The sequence below is a fragment of the Rana temporaria genome, chromosome 1, assembly GCF_905171775.1.
Source record: "Rana temporaria chromosome 1, aRanTem1.1, whole genome shotgun sequence".
NCBI classification, from domain to species: Eukaryota; Metazoa; Chordata; class Amphibia; order Anura; family Ranidae; genus Rana; species Rana temporaria.
This window is the reverse complement of record NC_053489.1, coordinates 191795743-191816399: the sequence shown is the minus strand read 5'-3', so window position 1 is coordinate 191816399 and position 20657 is coordinate 191795743. Positions and strand designations below refer to the sequence as shown.

General features: G+C 43.4%; 1 protein-coding gene across 1 annotated transcript in view; it reads left to right on the top strand.

Moving 5' to 3' along the window:
- Positions 1-20657, top strand: part of TMEM132D (transmembrane protein 132D) — a 1355124-nt gene that overhangs the window by 1064089 nt on the left and 270378 nt on the right. The window contains exon 5 of the mRNA XM_040347385.1: positions 2241-2384. Within this exon, the coding sequence (XP_040203319.1) occupies positions 2241-2384 (144 nt within the window). The remainder of the gene's footprint in view (positions 1-2240; positions 2385-20657) is intronic.

Sequence of the window (20657 nt, the reverse complement as noted above, 5' to 3'; positions counted from 1 at the left end):
AAGGGTTCACATCATTTTTCTTTCAACTGTAGGTGAAAGGCTCACCAGATTCCCATTACTCCTTATAACTAAGTGAGTCATGTTATGCTTTTCTCAGATGAATACAGTTGGCAGGACACTAGAATTTCCCTCTCAGTCAGGGCTTGTTGGAACAGTATAAGCAGGGCTGTCCACCCTCTCCCACTCCTCTCCTCTCTTACTTTGGCTGCGGTCTTAGATCACCTTCAATACACCTCATCTCAGACTGGCACTAAAACGCAAATAACTTCATAGTGTAGTATGTAATAGATCAAACAATTTTTTAACTCAAGTAATAATATATGCCTATAATAAGACTCTTTTTAGTTTGGTTTAAATGTCCTATGAAACTTTCAGTTGTATGTTCGAAAAACTGTGAAAAATAAAATGCAATGCATACATACGGAATGTTATATGTGAAAAACATTTTACTTATGCAAAACGTAACTGTTACTCTAAGCAGCTGGTGCTGTGTGCCAGTTTCCCCTAGACAGCCCAACCAGGCCCCCTAACTCTATTATGGAAGCACAACTCAATCAAGAACACACCCAGTCTGCGGATTGGACAATGAAGGAGCAGCAGCAGAGAAATAATTCACAATTAAAGTGTGTTAAAATCAGTAATGTACCAAGGACAGGGCAGGGGAAGCTCTTTGTTCAAGAGGCAGGCAATAAAGGGACACAATGGGGGAAATTTACTAAAGCTGGTGAACACAGAATCTGGTGCAGCCAGAGGCGGCTCTAGGCTTTGTAAAAGGCCTTAGGCAAAACTTAGACATGAAGCCCCAATCATACCCATAATGGGAAAAATAATTCATGCAATAAAAATAATGCCAGTTTTGAAGAGGCCCCCCGGCCCAGTCTGCCCCTACCACCTGACGGGTTCAGCTGCGGCCGACAGCTCCGCCTCCACCTCTACAATTCGTCTGCAGCAGGCAGTTCTCTATACGAAAGACGGTAATCCTTTACCAGCCCGACCCGCTCACCCTGTCAGCTTGGGACACTGACCGGGGACATTCCCTCCCATTCTATCGCATACATCAGGCAAATTAGGCGGCCACGAGGCCCCTGAAAGTGCCAGGCCTTAGGCGACCACCTTCTTTGCCTAATTAGAGAGCCGCCTCTGGGTGCAGCTGTACATAGTAACCAGTCAGCTTTCAGGTTTTTATTGTCAAAGCTTAATTGAACAAGCTGAAGTTAGAAGCTGATTGGCTACCATGCACAGCTGCACCAGGTTCTGTGTGCACCAGTTTAAGTAAATCTCCCCTATTGGCTGGTGTGCAGGTGGTGGATTGGTCTCCTGACAGGCAAAATTGGCATAGTTGCAGTGCCATTGTCACTTAGCAGAGATAGACTTGGTATCACAGGAGCAGCAGAGCCTCTCCTCTCTCAGATAAACACTGACACCAATGATCTATTTAGCTGAGATCTCATTGACCACCAAGGTTAAAGAGTATGTAAGGAGTACTTCTCCGCTGATCACCGCTGAAAGGGGGCAGTTTACCACTGATCACATAACCTCTGCTGATCACCAATGTAAGTGTGCACTGCACTGGCCACAAATGTAAGGCCACTGCACTGACAACCATATTAAGGGGTCATTACATCAACCACCAATGTAATGGTTCTTTCCTTTCCATCCATGTAAGTGGGGAACCTCTCCACTGACCACTAAGAAAAGATGGTAGTATTGTAATGATACAATTATTTGGGACATATAGTAAAGTGGTGACAGATTCTCTCTACTAGGGCACACACCAACCATGTTTGGTTTACCTGCATCTGTATATACATCAGTCAATAAGAAAGCCTTCTGGGTGAAATCTCTGAATATCCAATTTAATGCCTTTTAGCGAAACCTACAGTCACTGTAGGTGCAGATGACTTGCCCTGACCTGAAGTTTGTTCAGGCAGCAACAGGAGAGGGGACTTGCTTGTCGAAGTGTGAGTTCCACTTAAGACTATTAAGCTTTTCAGGTAAGTGACTTGTATGAAAATAAAGTCTGGGTCTCACCTCTAGTGTGCTATTTTCACCCTTAAAATGTGTTGTTTGAATTTGTTTTTGACATTTTTAATGTGCGTGTGGTTGTGATTCTCATAATGTATATACAATACTCTTATTAAAAAAAATTATGTTTATGACTATAAGTATTTTTTTTATAGTAAATAGTTTTTATTTGACATGAAGTTAATAAATATGTATTTATTTATTTTGCATTGTAGGAATCAGAGATTCTAAACACTGCCATCCTGACTGGGAAAACAGTAGCAGTCCCTGTTAAGACTGTAAGTGTAGACAGCAGAAGCTCAGTGACTGATATTTCTGATGCGGTAGAATGCAGATCATCTGATGAAGATGTGCTAAAGGTAAGTCTTCCAACTGGGTAATACCAAGTTCCTGTTGATTTTACACCGCAACTTAAACTTAGTAGGTTTTTTTTATCGGTTGTTTATTTCTCAAGAATAGACTTGCGTGGGTAAAAATAAATGTGATGAAGATGTTAGCAAATAAAAGGAAAACAATTAAAATCTTCAAAATTGTGTTTTAAGGAAATTAACTGTACATCAATCATACATTATTTGCATTTTAAAATGAGGTTGGAAACACATTAGTATGCTAATTAATTTCATGGCATAGATACAGCATTTATATTTATTTTTCAAACAGGCTAAATGTTGACTACCCTGAAAGCAAGGTACTTTTAAATCAAGTATATGTTGCTGTTTTGATTTATCTGACATGTAAGAGGTACTTCAGTCAGACAAAGAAAGAACATTCTAGTGTCTCAAACACTGCTTGTTTTCTATCTGGAAGGAGAAAAAGGTAATTTAATTTGCATCCCATAGTAAGAGGAAAATCTGCACCACTTTTCCTGACTCACATAAAAATTATACTTGAAAATGACTTGAATCAAAAGTCATTAAAATTGTCAATGTCGGTTGTTCAGGGATTTATTATTATTATACACATCTTCCACACTATACAGCTAGTCAGGTAATACACGTCTTTCCCGGTTCCACAAAGCAGCTTCCTCACATGTCCACTTGCAATTCCTACTGGACAGCAAATCTGTGTCATCTGTCCAATAACAAGGAGGTGATAGAAAAGAGTAGAAAACTTTAGACCGGAAGACGTTAAGTAAACTTCTTGGCCGTGTTGTTGGGGGGCAGAGGTGTGTAAATCGCAAGAGTGACTGAACAATTTTTGTTTAAAGATAGCAATATTTGGTTCCTTGCCTGAAACCTAATACATCATAATTAATTATCTGCTGCATTGGAGCACTCATATCAGTTTCATTAACCTAATGATCCTAGCACTTCAGAGCCAAGCTTATTCTAAGTAAAACCCCATTCTGAAGACTAAACTAAGAAGTTATGAGTAACCTAACAACAGGAACATATTTGTATAGTATGCGCTTTAGATATTGCACTTTAGCCTGTTTTCAGATAAATGTAAACTGAGACCTCTGTTTTAATGTAAAATTAAAGAGAATTTATTAGGTTTCTTCTGTTTACTGTTAGGCCGCGTACACACGATCGGTTCATCTGATAAACGGTCTGATGAACCGTTTTCATCAGACAAACCGATCGTGTGTGGGCCCCATCGTTTTTTTCCCATCGGTGAAAAAACGTAGAACCTGTTTTAAAATTATCTGATGGTTAAAAAAACGATAGAAAAAAACGATCGTCTGTGGGGAAATCCATTGGTTAAAAATCAACGCATGCTCAGAATCAAGTCCACGCATGCTCGGAAGCATTGAACTTCATTTTTCTCAGCACGTCGTTGTGTTTTACGTCACCGCGTTCTGACACGATCGTTTTTTAACTGATGGTGTGTTGGCACGACTGATGAAAGTCAGCTTCATTGGATATCTGATGAAAAAATCCATCAGACCGTTTTCATTGGATGAACCGATCGTGTGTACAGGGCATTAGAGTTTAGAGCTGGGAAACATTTACATTTTGTATTTAGGCATGTGCTTGATATGTCCATCCTATGCTCTCACTTGTCTATGGGGTAGGCCACAATTTAAATGATAGGCAAAGTCTCACATTAGATGTGGCTTTATAGATTGTATTATTAGCTTTGTAGATTGCATTTGTATTATCTTGTAAAACTGGAACTCAGAGAGCCATTTAATGGATTTTGGCTAAATAAAAAATAGAGTAGAAATGTATGCAATGAGAGGCTCTGCAAATCATATACTGTATATATCACACTTATCATTTTGAAATAACCTTGTCACAAATGTAAGCAATTCAAACTGAGTCGATGATGAAAAATGCATAAGCAAAGGTTACCTTCTGTTGAGCCATAGATCCAGATTATTGACAGTTTATTTTAAAGTCTCTTTTATTAATTCATGTGTTATTCGGTTGGTAGGTAACATAGGATTTTGAGGTTTTTCTAGTGCTTTAGCAGGTGCTCTTTTTAAAAGTAAAATGTTTCCCTTTCTCAGGATAACTTTTTATACCCAAATGCTAACAGCAGCAGTGAGGCTGTGATGAAATGTGCAGGGCTGTTAAAGCAGCAGATGATACAATAAAAAATGTAATTCTGTTTGTAAAGGCACTTTAGTGCCTTCTCAAAAGTTGCAAGCTTCTCTGCTAATTAAAGGGTCTGTGTCACAAAATGCAATATCCACTTATATCATAGTGAAATTTTCTGTTTATATGTGTCGTTATTGTGAGTAAAAGTAAATTTTCACATTTGTATACTGTAGTATGCAGCATGCAATAACTTGCTTTGACTAATTAGTTATAAAGCATGTGGAGGAGGACTTACAGAATGCTAAAGTCTAATTAACAAAATGAATCAGACTACTAAAATTGTTGGTAAAGTTGCCAGTATTATGACTTCATCTAGCGATAATAACATTCATTTATTGGCGAAGAACAATTAATACTCTATTTATAAACCAATATTTTATTATCTATTAGGTATCTAGAAGCTTGCTTTGCAGATGATAAGTGTTATTACAGTTTTTTTCTATTGTTTTGGCTCATTTCTTGAAACAGAAATTACATTCTCAAAACTCTAAGATCATTTGGCAAAACAGTCTTACAGTTTAGCACAACACTATAACTCACGTGCAAAAGCTCATATCTCTCCCAAAACTGATCACTCATGCTTCAAAACCGTATTCATTTCCCATATAAAGAGTCAGTTCCCTCAAAATGGCAAATATTTTTCTCAATTGCTTTTGCTCATTTCTTGATACAGACCGGACGTTCTCAGCTCTCTTGGTACTTTTGCCAAAATAACCCGGATGGTTCGGCACAACACCATGGTTCACCTTCAAAAGTTCATATCTTTCCCAAAACAGTTCACTCATGTGTCAAAACTAAATTTCTTTCTCATTCAAATAGTCAGTGCCCCCAAAATGCTTCATCCCTTTGGCATTGTGTAATCACATCACATCACATCACACATTGCACTCATACTGCCAAGGAAAAAATACTTTACAGTATTGTAACCATTATCATTCACACACAAAGTACCGTATTTATCGGTGTATACCGCGCACTATTTTGCCCTCAAAATCAGGGCAAAATTGCGGGTGCGCGGTATACGCCGATACCCGCTTTCCCGCCACGAGTTTGAATACTGCGCCGGCATATACCGAGCGCAGTACACTTGTGTATCTTCGGGCAGTCTCGGCGCCTCTCGCGCTGACGTCCTGAGCGTACAGGACGTCAGCGCGAGAGTTGCCGAGCCTGCCCGACGATACACGAGTGTACTGCGCTCGGTATATTTCGGCGCAGTATTCAAACTCGGCGCGGGAAACGAGCGGGGAGGACGCGAGGATGCCGCAGAAGGACGCCGGACTCGACGAAGAGGACACCCGAAGCCGCAGACGGACGCCGGACCCGACGAAGAGGACACCCGAAGCCGCAGAAGGACGCCGGACTTGACGAAGAGGACACCCGAAGCCGCAGACGGACGCCGGACCCGACGAGGCCGCCGATGGACGCCGCGCAAGACACCAAAACTGTAAGTAAAAAAAAAACTTTTTTCCCACAGGATTCGGGGCAACTTTAGGGGTGCGCGGTATACGCGGGAGTGCGTTATACCGCGATAAATACGGTAACTTCCATACTTCAGAGTAAAAAGAAAATGTATACAGCGTAATATATACGGAAATATAAATGCACAAACATGAAACAAGGAAAATTACATTTAGCCTACAATGCTGTAAATAAAGCTGGAGTTTTACTACTGTAACATCTCTTCACTGGTCGCTGTCCTCACCCTCCCTCTCCTGTCCACCGTCCTCACCCTCCTGCCCATCCACACGCTGCTGTCTGTCTGGCCACAGATTTTCGTCAACATCACAGCGTATATTCTCCCTTGCGATGCAACGAGGGAAGAAACGGCGTGCATGTCCCAACCATCCCCTACACTGATCTCCTGTAATATCCTCACAGGCAGCGTCCATTGTATGGATCAGGGACCTCTGATCTTGAGCCCGATGCTCATACACTCTCCACCTCCAAGCGGAGAAAAACACCTCAATAGGATTGAGGTAAGGAGAGTAAGGTGGTAGGAACACCATATCCATCCTTGGATGAGCAGTGAACCAGGCCCTGATAAGCGGGCCATGGTGAAAATTCACATTGCCCCATACAATTATATATTGTGGTAGGTGAGGCCCTATGAGACCTCTCTCATTTTCAGGGATCAAATCCAAATGAAGGTGGTCCAAGAAGATGAGGAGCTTCTGTGTATTGTATGGGCCAAGACTGTGGATGTGAGTGGCCACACCATTCTCAGAAATGGCAGCACACATAGTTATATTGCCCCCTCGCTGGCCTGGGACATCCACCATGGCCCGGTGGCCAATAAAATTACAGCCACGTCTTTGGCCCTTGGCCAAGTTGAAGCCAGCCTCATCCACATACACAGGTATGTGAGAAGTCTCGTTTCCTTCCAGTGCCATTATTCTCTACATTAGAGTAAAAAAAGAAAACATCAAATCAGTCATACAGAAGAGTCATACACTAGAGTTACAGACAGCTACATAGGAATGTTCTATGTTCCACAAGTTCAATATACTACTGGCCAGTATTCCAGTGGTTCCAAACCTGGGGTACATGTTCTTCTCAGAATTGGGGACCCAGTCGAATACTGGGGCCCCGCCACAGCTTTAAATGTTCCGGGCCAACATGGTCCCGGAACCAGGAACACCGCGTGGCACGCGCACCCCTGTCTGGTAGGCCATCTCGCCCGAGGGCCATGATGTGTGGTCACCCTAAAGGTGGGTGCCACCTCAGGAAAATAACCCCGCCTCAATGACGTCTGCTCCAGAAGTACCCTCCCCCAGCATGCCCCGAGAGAGAAACTCCCTCCCGATTGGCTGCTGGCAAGAGGCACCCCAGCCTGGACTCCACTGTCGCCCCGGGGTGGTATGACACCCCAGCAACCACAGAATGGACCCGCAGCACAGCCCAGCTGAAACAGAGACCCTTTGTAAAATTTAAATCAGAATCAGAGTCAACTACACTCTGATTATCCCTTAACTTTTACAGTAATAGCACCGGTACTTGGAAGTACACAGGCGCTACATCTACAATATTTTTCTTGTCATTGTTAGTATCATACGTAACATTCCACTGAGGTAAGATACTGCTATACTGTAGGCCTATCACACACACTAAATGAATATGTAAATGAATAAACATATTTGTTGCTCTATGCACAGTGTCCTGTCCTATACATTATATAATTCCATCATTGATTGCGAGGCCATGGTTGATGACATGGTCTATAATTGTGGCCCGAATTTCATCAGGGACAGCATGGTGTCTTCGTGCTCCTCGGCCTCTTCCCCCTATTCTACCACCACACACCCTTACTTCTCCTCCTCTTCTTCTTCCTCGAGCAGACAGTTGCCATTGTTCATTTACTTGGCAAGGTGACTCCATGTTCACAAATTGTACTGTTCCTGCATGGTCAAGCTCTATATATACATGTTTGGCAGCATTCACAATCATGGACAGCACCTGTCAGGTACAGTAACTAAACATACTGTTTGATTGGTCATCTGAGACCAACTCCAACTCCTCCTTCGTTAGTCAAGTTCTAGTTGCACCCGACTGTCAATTGCTGTAATCATTTTATCAAATGTTCTAAGAGATTCATATATGGTATTCATGGTATTATGTTCCTGAATAATTTTGACAATTGAACAGCCTATTGTGCATGTGATGACTTAAACAATGAAATGACGCTGACACGTTTTGGAGAGAACGACCATTGGACTGAAAAAATGACAATCAGTTTAGATCAACAAGATCTATTCAATTGGAAATTGTGCTAAATGTAGGCTACTTGTACTAAATCATTTGAAAGATGTACTGAGACAGTGAGACATGTACTGAGACATTTGCAATTTGATGAAATGAATGAAAAATGCCATTCAGCTGTGAACAATTGCGAAGTGGTTTGGAGATTTGTCCATGTTGTTTTGAGAATGTCATTTCTGTTTCAAGAAATGAGCCAAAACAATTGAGAAAAACTGTAAGAGGAGGAGGCAAGAGAAGCAATATGTATACAAATTAAAGTGCATTACAGTAGGTGAACCCGATTTTGTGTCAATCTCGCTCTCTTTCTCGGCGAGATTGAGCACCTACGAGCCCCATCGCGGGAGCCAGCGCCGAGCTGGCTTGCCGCGATGGAGACAGAGCCGTCATAGAAGCGACGGGAGATCCGACTTGGATTCCCGCCAATTCTACACATGTGCGGCGTTTGTTATGAATCCTGAGGGGGAAGTCCCCGCCGGATTTTAAATAAAAATCCGGCATGGGTCCCCCCCTCAGGAGGATACCGGGCCCTTAGGTCTGTTATGAGTTGTAAGGAGAGCCCCCCTACGCCGAAAAAAACGGCGTAGGGGGTCCCCCTACAATCCATACCAGACCCGTATCCAAAGCACGCTACCCGGCCAGCCAGGAAGGGAGTGGGGACGAGCGAGCGCCCCCCCCCCCCCCCTCCTGAGCCGTACCAGGCTGCATGCCCTCAACATGGGGGGGTTGGGTGCTCTGGGGCAGGGGGGCGCACTGCGGCCCCCCCACCTCAGAGCACCCTGTCCCCATGTTGATGAGGACAGGGCCCCTTCCCGACAACCCTGGCCGTTGGTTGTCGGGGTATGCGGGCGGGAGGCTTATCGGAATCTGGGAGCCCCCTTTAATAAGGGGGCCCCCAGATACCGGCCCCCCCACCCTAAGTGAATGAGTATGGGGTACATCGTACCCCTACCCATTCACCTGCAAGAAAAGTGGTAAAAACACAAATAAACCACACAGTGTATTAAAATATTTTATTTTTCTGCTCCGGAGGCCGCCCCCTGTCTTCTTTATTAGCTCTTTTACCAGGGGGTGCTTCCTCTCTGACATCTTCTTGGCCGCCGTCTGGTTCTCTTCCACCGCCGGGGGGGGTGGCTTTTAAAAAAGCCCCCACCCCCCCGGCGGGTTTCCTCCGGCGTCTTCGGCGGGGCTCTTCTTCTTCCGCTATCCCGACGGGTCTTCTCAACTCTCCGGGGTTCTCCTTCTGTCTTCGCCGCTCTCCGTTGTTGACTCGGCGCACCCCGGTTCTTCGTCTCGCTGTCCGGTGTCTTCTTCCGTGCTGTACGTCTTCTCCTTCCGTGCTGTGATGAGTTCTTCTTCCGTGCTGTGACGTCATGTTCTTCACTTCTCTCTTTCTCCCGATGTTGACACGCCGGTCCTCCTCGCTGAAATGACGGATGCGCGCCTTGCATCGGACCTATATAGGCCTCACAGTCCCATCATGCTTTGTACCTACCCATGTGATACCTACCCACGTGGTAGGTATCACATGGGTAGGTACAGAGCATGATGGGACTGTGGGGCCTATATAGGTCCGATGCAAGGCGCGCATCCGTCATTTCAGCGAGGAGGACCGGCGTGTCAACATCGGGAGAAGGAGAGAAGTGAAGAACATGACGTCACAGCACGGAAGAAGAACTCATCACAGCACGGAAGGAGAAGACGTACAGCACGGAAGAAGACACCGGACAGCGAGACGAAGAACCGGGGTGCGCCGAGTCAACAACGGAGAGCGGCGAAGACAGAAGGAGAACCCCGGAGAGTTGAGAAGACCCGTCGGGATAGCGGAAGAAGAAGAGCCCCGCCGAAGACGCCGGAGGAAACCCGCCGGGGGCGTCGGGGCTTTTTTAAAAGCCACCCCCCCCCGGCGGTGGAAGAGAACCAGACGGCGGCCACCACCCACCCACCCGAAGACGTCAAAGAAGAAGCCCCCCCTGGTAAAAGAGCTAATAAAGAAGACAGGGGGCGGCCTCCGGAGCAGAAAAATAAAATATTTTAATACACTGTGTGGTTTATTTGTGTTTTTACCACTTTTCTTGCAGGTGAATGGGTAGGGGTACGATGTACCCCATACTCATTCACTTAGGGTGGGGGGGCCGGTATCTGGGGGCCCCCTTATTAAAGGGGGCTCCCAGATTCCGATAAGCCTCCCGCCCGCATACCCCGACAACCAACGGCCAGGGTTGTCGGGAAGGGGCCCTGTCCTCATCAACATGGGGACAGGGTGCTCTGAGGTGGGGGGGCCGCAGTGCGCCCCCCTGCCCCAGAGCACCCAACCCCCCCATGTTGAGGGCATGCAGCCTGGTACGGCTCAGGAGGGGGGGGGCGCTCGCTCGTCCCAACTCCCTTCCTGGCTGGCCGGGTAGCGTGCTTTGGATACGGGTCTGGTATGGATTGTAGGGGGACCCCTACGCCGTTTTTTTCGGCGTAGAGGGGGCTCTCCTTACAACCCATAACAGACCTAAGGGCCCGGTATGCTCCTGAGGGGGGGACCCATGCCGGATTTTTATTTAAAATCCGGCGGGGACTTCCCCCTCAGGATTCATAACAAACGCTGCACACGTGTAGAATTGGCGGGAATCCAAGTCGGATCTCCCGTCGCTTCTATGACGCGCTTGCTGGGATGTGCTGTCACTATTCCAGTGAGTGTGAGATGTCGGCGAGATCTCGGCACCCTGTCGCCGAGTATCAGCGCGACGCTGTCGTGCTGAAAGCACAATATCACAAACACCTACTGTAGGTGTAGACTACTGGAGGAAAAACAGCAGAAAAAGAGCATTAACCCTACAGGCATATTATAACAATCAGTGGCATACCTAGACTATCTGACACCCAGGATGGACCTCCCAACATAGCACAATGCTACATATATACAGTACAGACCAAAAGTTTGGACACACCTTCTCATTCAAAGAGTTTTCTTTATTTTAATGACTATGAAAATTGTAAATTCACACTGAAGGCATCAAAACTATGAATTAACACATGTGGAATTATACATAACAAAAAAGTGTGAAACAACTGAAAATATATTTCATATTCTAGGTTCTTCAAAGTAGCCACCATTTGCTTTGATTACTGCTTGGCACACTCTTGGCATTCTCTTGATGAGCTTCAAGAGGTAGTCACCTGGCGCAGCACCCCATCACTCTCCTTCTTGGTCAAATAGCCCTTACACAGCCTGGAGGTGTGTTTGGGGATATTGTCCTGTTCAAAAATAAATGATGGTCCAACTAAACGCAAACCGGATGGAATAGCATGCCGCTGCAAGATGCTGTGGTAGCCATGCTGGTTCAGTATGCCTTCAATTTTGAATAAATCCCTAACAGTGTCACCAGCAAAGCACCCCCACACCATCACACCTCCTCCTCCATGCTTCACGGTGGGAACCAGGCATGTAGAGTCCATCCGTTCACCTTTTCTGCATCGCACAAAGACACAGGGGTTGGAACCAAAGATCTCAAGTTTGGACTCACAGATTTCCACTGGTCTAATGTCCATTCCTTGTGTTCTTTAGCCCAAACAAGTCTCTTCTGCTTGTTGCCTTTCTTTAGCAGTGGTTTCCTAGCAGATATTCCACCATGAAGGCCTGATTCACACAGTCTCCTCTTACAAGTTCTAGAGATGTGTCTGCTGCAAAAGGTGGCTACTTTAAAGAACCTAGAATATGAAATATATTTTCAGTTGTTTCACACTTTTTTGTTATGTATAATTCCACATGTGTTAATTCATAGTTTTGATGCCTTCAGTGTGAATCTACAATTTTCATAGTCATGAAAATAAAGAAAACTCTTTGAATGAGAAGGTGTGTTCAAACGTTTGGTCTGTATTGTGTGTATATATATATATATATATATATATATATATATATATATATAGATCTATCTCTATATATATATATATATATATATATATATATATATATATATATATATATATATATATATATATATATATATATATATATATATATATATATATATATATATATATGTATATGTATATATATGTATCTCTATCTATCTATATATATATATATATATATATATATATAAAACTTGAGATCTTTGGTTCCAACCCCTGTGTCTTTGTGCGATGCAGAAAAGGTGAACGGATGGACTCTACATGCCTGGTTCCCACCGTGAAGCATGGAGGAGGAGGTGTGATGGTGTGGGGGTGCTTTGCTGGTGACACTGTTAGGGATTTATATATATATATATGTATCTCTATCTATCTATCTATCTATATATATATATATATATATATATATATATATGTATATATTGTGAGGGGTTAGCTCGGTAGCGGGGTGTGTGACCCCTTGGATGGGTTTACCACACACTGAATTTATACAGACTGGCAGTCGAAGACGGTTGAAAACAAAGTTTCTGGTTTATTTTTCCATCTTGCTGGAAAACAATTGCAAGCATTCAAACAGCATAAACAAAATCAAAACATAAAATAAACTCTAGCCACTTTGGGCGTTTACCTTCCACACAGGAACCTATCTATGAAGTCTAACACAGCCTACTGCTGGGTAGACAGTGCTGGTCATACAGCACAAAACAATAGTCTTTTGATTTTTATCACACAGAAAAATCAATGGTCATCTCACCTCCACCGAAGACCTTCTGGCACTGCTCTCCTACCCACACAGCCTTAGGAGTGATGCAGCCAATTAGTGGTAATCCTCTGGGCTACTTTATACAGGCCTTTAATTGCCTCACTCTGAACAGCTGGAGTCTTCCAACGGCCCTTAGCCTTCCTGGCCACATTTGTAGCCGACGCCCAATAACCCGCTGTGTATCGTCTAAACAAGGCAGAAATGTATGTTCCGTCTGTGACAACACCCACAGATTTACCTGACTTCCTGTCACATACCCCCCCTCTTGTTTCAACTCCAGGGTTGGGACACAGGCTGACAGGCAGGCATACACTCGGGACAAACCATCAGCATTCAACTCTAGCACCGGGGTGATGAGTTACCAGTTCAAGCTTTTTAATTTTCTTCTGAAGCTTATCTATCATGCTCTGTTTACTGTCCAGATCGGACTTGCTCTGTACGCTGCTCATCAAACATTTCACCCTTTTTTTCAGTTCCTCATTTTCCTTGTTTTCTTCATCTTTTTCCTTCTGTTGCTTATTAAGGGTTCTCTGCTTTGTTCGCAATTCTTGGTTTAGGTTTTCAAGGTCTTCTGTGAGGTTATTCTCTCTAGCCTTGCTAGTTTTTAGGGCCTCTTTAAGCTTTAGTTGTAGTTCATTTAAATCTTCAATCCGTGCCTTTAAATCTTTGGTCGGTGCCCTCCACTTCAATGGGGCATGATCCGTCACCAGTTCAAACTGTCTACCCACGAGGTAGTACCGGAGAGAATCCAAAGCCCATTTCACCCAGGGGATTTGTATTCGTGTCATTATCTCTTGTTTTATTAAATTGATCACAAACAGCAAATTATCATATTCAGTATTCAGGCCCCACAGCTTCCCTTTATTGGCTTCATACTGGGCTTTCTTTTTTTGACGGCAAGCTCTGGAAGCCAGCTTGTTTTTCTCCTTACAAGATTGCGGCCTGGCAGTGACAAGGAAGCTCCGATACGGGTGTTAGGTCACTGATTACTTTATTCAGTTTACGCAGTTCACCACCAATCTGCAGAAGTTTTCTTGGATTTGGAGACAGGTCTTCCATATCTGTCCTGCGAGATTTCTTCACAGTGTCCTTGCCGTGATGCAGACCATTCTTCTAGTACATATTACTGGGAAGCGTGTCTCTGTCCCATTCAGACGGTCTCAGCATCCCTTCCTGTTGAGAAGGCATTAATTGCTCGCTATATTCCCAGAAATACCTTCACTTTCCTCTTTTCCTCGATGACACGGCAGTTATTCCTTTCAAATCTTCAACAGAATCATTTTTATAACCTGGCTCTGAAAAGGTATCACTGATATCATGTTTATCATCTTCATTGTCTTCTTCTTCTTCTTCTTCCACCTCTCTAGTAAACTCCACTTTCTTATCTTTGTGGTGCCACACAGGATTCATGCTCTCCATGAAATATTTCACATCGCTGTAAATCTTAATTCCGTCAGCTGTGCCTTTACCTTTCAGTGGGGAGGCAGACATTGCACTTATTCTACAAATTTCCTGCATTATATCTTCAATACCTTCTTTGTTAAGATCCATTTCAGTCGTGTCGTCTCCCCTGCTATCTTTTACCACAGCTTTGTAAAGTCCTTTATCTTCATTTGTAAACTTTTTCATTCCAAGTGTCCTTGACCCAGTTTGATTATCAAATTGTCCGTTAGATAGTGGTTTCTTGTCCACAGACCACTTGAGCGTGGTCTCTGTTTTGGTATTTTTAACTTTGCATATCATAATAACGTGGCAGTTTTCTGTGACCTTCTTTTGGGACTCATCATAAACTTTATCAAAATCTTCCCCAGTAAGGGTAACAATGAGCTGGTTTGATGTTTTTCCATCTACTACTTTTGCAGTATAGGTTCCTTTATCTTCTTCACCAAAGTCTTCCTTAATTATTTCAATAAGTCCATTTTCCTTGTCAAATATTATTTTTCGTTTTGGTGTATTTTGGATGACTTTGTCATTAAGAATCATCTCCAAATCTGCATCAGAGGACAGTTTTTCTACTTGTAACAAGAGGCGCACGTCCCCATTCTCCAGTACTTCCACATTCCAGCCTGAGATTTTCTGTATCAGTGGATGTCGTACATCATGGCTTTTGCGCATCAGTTCCTCTAGTTCTTCCTTTGTTAGCATGTGACTAGCAGATACTCCATCTGTATTTGGCACTTCAACAGCATAGGTGCCTACATCTTCCTCAGAAGGGTTTGTTAGAATAAGTTTAGACTTATTTCCATCGGTAGAAATGTCTGTTCTCTCTGAGTCTGGAGCTCCCTTGTAGTCCTTGGACCAGAGGAACTATGGATTGTCAACTGGCTCCGGGTTTTCAAATGAAAGGTAAATAAATCCTTCCTCGTCTACCCCAAACTTAATTTCATTTGTGCCTTTTTTTCTGGTTGGCTCATCACCCGAATCACTGGCAATGTGATTTTGAGCATCTTCATTTTCAGAGTCACTAGCATTACGATTATTGCTACCATTTTCTACATCGCTGGATGTTCGCTCCCTAGGTTCATCATCTTCTGAATCATTTGCTTCATTCTCAGATCCGCTGCCTCCTCCTTTCATGTCATCATCGCTGTTGTCATTCTCATATCGATGCACTGGACTTTCAACATCTGATCCATGTTGTCTGTTATTTCCCTCATCATCAGAGTCACGCTCATCTTGAACTGGGGTTGCACCACCGTCATCTGAGTCATCCAGACAGTCAGGTTGTCCATCGCAAACAGCATTAGTTGGAACACAATTAAGATTTTTACACTGATACTCGTTACTTTTGCACACCTGCAGTTTGCAGTGAACTTCATCACTGCCATCATGGCAGTCCGTGTGACCATCACACCGCCAGAAGGTCGGAATACATTGATCTTCACTAGCACAAGCCCACTGCTCATTTTCACAAGTGATCTTCTCCAATTTACAGTCCTTTTCATCAGTCTTTACAGTCTTTTGCACCATCACTTTTCTATTCCATTTCAAATGTCCATTCACCAGATGGACATTTAAATTCCCCACTTTGACATCGGACGTGTTTAGTGACTGTACAGTTTTGTTCATCTGAATGGTCACCACAATCACTGTCTCCATCGCAGTGCATAGTATAGGGAATACACTGTCCATTAGTACACTGGAACTTGTTACTGCCACATTCCTTACATTCACAGCCTTGTTCATCAGGCTCATCAATGAAGTCTGGTTTACCATCACAGATCCAATTCTGAGGAACGCAGCAAGTCTTTGAAAGACACCGAACAGAGGGATCTGTTGGTCTCCAGCAGTTTTTTTCATAAGATCCATCAGGACACTGTGGCACCCCATCACAGCGGTATTTCTTCTCAAAACATTTTGTACTACTTTTGCACTGAAAAAAGTCTTCATTTGTCGTTTCCTGCTTTTTGGCTACAGCACCACAAAAACAAGTATTTTCCTTGGCTGCATCTCGAACTACAAATGGCTTAACTTTGAATGCCTTGCTAAGAGCAGCTGCTTCATCTGCATTTATGCTCTTTCCCAACTCCTTCAACAGAAAATTCTCTGCTGGGCTTTGTTGCTGTGTCACGATGGCCTCCATTTGCTGCTGGTGTCTCTGTTCCCAGCCTGCCACGCTCTCTCTGTGAGCCTGTTGTTGAGCTGCAAGGCTCTCTTGGTGAGCCTGTTGTTGAGCTGCAATGCTCCCTTGGTGAGCCTGTTGTTGAGCTGCAAGGCTCCGTTGAAAATCTGCATTCATCTGCTGTTGATTTGCATTCATCTGCTGTTGATTTGCCTTTGATAAAACCAGCTGTTTCAGTATCTCCTCCATTTTGGGTTTACTTTAAGTGCCCGCCGCACTCCACCATATGTGAGGGGTTAGCTCGGTAGTGGGGTGTGTGACCCCTTGGATGGGTTCACCACACACTGAATTTATACAGACTGGCAGTCGAAGATGGTTGAAAACAAAGTTTCTGGTTTATTTTTCCATCTTGCTGGAAAACAATTGCAAGCATTCAAACAGCATAAACAAAATCAAAACATAAAATAAACTCTAGCCACTTTGGGCGTCTACCTTCCACACAGGAACCTATCTATGAAGTCTAACACAGCCTACTGCTGGGTAGACAGTGCTGGTCATACAGCACAAAACAATAGTCTTTTGATTTTTATCACACAGAAAAATCAATGGTCTTCTCACCTCTACTGAAGACCTTCTGGCACTGCTCTCCTACCCACACAGCCTTTGGAGTGATGCAGCCAATTAGTGGTAATCCTCTGGGCTACTTTATAGAGGCCTTTAATTGCCTCACTCTGAACTGCTGGAGTCTTCCAACGGCCCTTAGCCTTCCTGGCCACATTTGTAGCCGACGCCCAATAACCATCTGTGTATCGTCTAAACAAGGCAGAAATGTATGTTCCGTCTGTGACAACACCCACAGATTTATCTGACTTCCTTTCACAATATATATATATATATATATATATATATATATATATATATATATATATATATATATATATAGAGCTATATATATATATATATATATATATATATATAGATATCTCTCCAAAACGGAGCCATGAGCTATGCCCAAATCTTCCCTCCCAAGGCACTTTGAAATCTCCAACTACAGAGGTCACTCTGGAAATAACAAAATCTGGAGAAAGTTGTAAAAAAAAAATCTTCATTCACAATCGATACTCCAGAGACCAGAACTCTGCATATATGTGAACCCTGTGTCATTTATATAATACTTTTTACAGTGGCAGGGCCTTGCACTTTCACAGAATATATACTGTGTATTGTGAAACACAAGCTGGCAGGATTTTGATCAATGTATATGCGTCACATAAGTTTCTTACCTACACATGATGAGATGCTCCAGGGTTTATGGGTTTATGGCTAATATGGAGAACACTAATTTTGGAATCTTAATAAGTTCTGTTCCAGATCTTGAAGACAGGAGACCTTGAAGAATTGTGGGTGTAATAAAACCTCTAGTGCTAGGTCAACACAGTATCTGTATTTCCAGATATTGTTATTAGTCTCAGCTATACACTGCTATACTGTATATGCAAGCTGACTGGTGCGCATAGCTTTCTCTGTCTCCTGTGGAAGCTGGCTGCTAGGTGAAAGGGGTTCACTGCTGATAGAACACTAAAAGGTACAAGTGCTGCCTGTTTGTAATGAGGAACCTGTTTGCAGGGAAGCCTGTTGGCCAGGAACTGACCTAAGTTAACTTATTGACTCAGACAAGCATGTTTTGTTTGCTTTATAAAGGCCTCCTGGAATGAAGTTGTGTTTGCTGCCTTGCTAAAAAAAAGTTCAGGACAAACCTGTTTGAACTGCTCTTGGGTGTAAAGGAACATGTGAAATCAAAACATTATCTAGCAGAATATTTTATGGCTGGGCGGTTGTTTTGAGGAAGTGTCCATGACAGGTCGCCAACGATATATTCAGACCGCCACCAATAATTAGGTTGCCTTGTTTCAGGTTGTCAATTTTTTTAGGAGTCGATGTAGAATGGAAGTAACCTGGAATTTGGGCCATATATATTGACCAGAATGAAGGTGATTTGAGCAATGGAACAGGTGAGTATGAGGTATCGGCCTAATGGGTCAGCATATAGTAGGTCAGGTGGTGTTGAAATTGCAGGGTATCTGGGATTACAGTCAGTACCCCATTCTTTTTCTTTTGTCCTGAGGCAAGAAATACAGTTTTGTAGTCCTTGAGCATGAATTCCGGGGGTTTTTGCCATAGCGAAGTGTGTCTCCTTTATAAATACAATGTCAGAGCTTTGTTTAGAAAGTTACTTTTGGAGGTTGGCTATTTTCTGGGGGCTGTTCAAGCCCTTCACATTCAGTGACACTATTTTTAATGACATAGTGGAGTGGTGGAGTTATTTAGGGATTATGATGGTGTTATAAGTTTCAGGGAGAATGTTTTTTGAGAGCGGCTGCTCACTATGGAGTACGGTCTAGGGTGATATTTTCAAGTTGGTGCAGTAGTTTTATGGTGTGGAGCATTGAGCCTGAGAGGTCTAAGCTGGTAAGGTGTAGGAAGAGAGAATAAAAAGGAGGAACCCGGTAACAGTACAGGTTTAATGTGCAGAGTGACTGCTTGTAAAAATCCAATGGGGTTTTTTCTCCAACGGCTTCCAAAAACTGGGGCCCGTGGAGAAGGGTTAGGCTATGAAGAACATAAGTTAACAAGGTGAGGCAACAAGTGCGGATGAGGTATGTCAGGCATCCTGGAGGGACCATTCAGCTTCCATTTAGTGAGAAGGCGGAGAGGGTGGCCTCGAACTCTCTTCAGGGATTATTCTCCAGGATCTTAGTAACTGAAGGCCAGCATAGAGTGTGCACACAGCATGGGTATTGCCTTGGTGGGTGATCATCAGCTAAGTGGGAAATCCCCATTTGTAGGGTACATGATGGTTTTGTAGTGCCTTTGTTATAGTTGTTGTTGTTATTATATTGTGATAGTGGATAGTTGTCTGCGGTTCTCCATGGTTACCTTAGATAAGTCTGTGTACAGGGTAATCGCATTAAAGGGTTCTGGCAGATTTTTGGTGCATTTTGCAGCTAGCATCACTTTCTCTTGTGCATTATACAAGTGGATGCATGCTAGCACATCACAAGGTTTCTCCATCGGAAGGTGAGGAGGTCTCGGGAGCCTGTGCACTCTATCAATTTCCAGGTCTCTGTCTGTCAGGTCAGGTACTAGTGTGTGCATCATGGATTGTAGAAATCGCACCAATTCGGGATGACGTACTGACTGGTATGTTGCAAAATATTATATTATTCTGACCAGACTGGTCCTCGAGATCTGCCAATTTGAGGTTAATTAACTTTAGTTCATCCTCATGTTCTGTGCATGTGTCCACTATTTCATTGTGGGCGGTGAGAAGATCAGAGACTTTGGTTTCAACGTGGTGGAGACGTTGGTCTTATTGTTGCACTACATTAGCCTTCTTGGCTTTGATTTTACTGGGGAAGCAGTGGAAGGTGAGCAGGGAGTTGTGTACTCACGGTTTTCTGCTGATTGCAGGGAGAAGTCATTCTGCTGTGAGCCAGACTGACCTTCATGGGGAGAGAGTCAGGCAGCTTGTCTGTTTGAGCTGCTGGTGCCATCTTGGCTGCTGCTCGCTGGAGGGAAGAAGTTTGTAAGCTTTGGGAAAGTTTTAGCTGCTTCCTCCACTTTGACATTTTGCCCGCCAGGTGTCCGGGCCTTAAAGGGGATTTTTGGGTGTGTTAGACCACATTTGCTGGTCTGTGTAGTTGCCTGTAGCCGGGTGAAGAGCGGCGCTAGGGGATTATGCAGCCATCTGTGGTGTCGGCAAGCCACACCCCCCTGCCAGAACATTTGAAATCTTGGAAATTTTAATAGCAAGCATTCCCAACAGTATTTGTTTCTCAGGTTCCTCTCAAAAAGACTTGATGGTGCTACTTTCCTTGAGTGAATTGACATTTTTGGTATTATACATAAGTGTAAGAAGTGTAATACCATGTAATGCCAACAGCATTAGAATTGGGAGTTCTCATGAAAATGTCTTGCCAACTGAATCTTTGACAGATCTAACAAGCCAGAAATATCACAATGCTGTAATATTAAGTCAAGCTTTTTTAATGATATTAACAAAACTTTAATGGAGCCAACATTCGTTTTTAACATCTTCTTGAAATAGTTA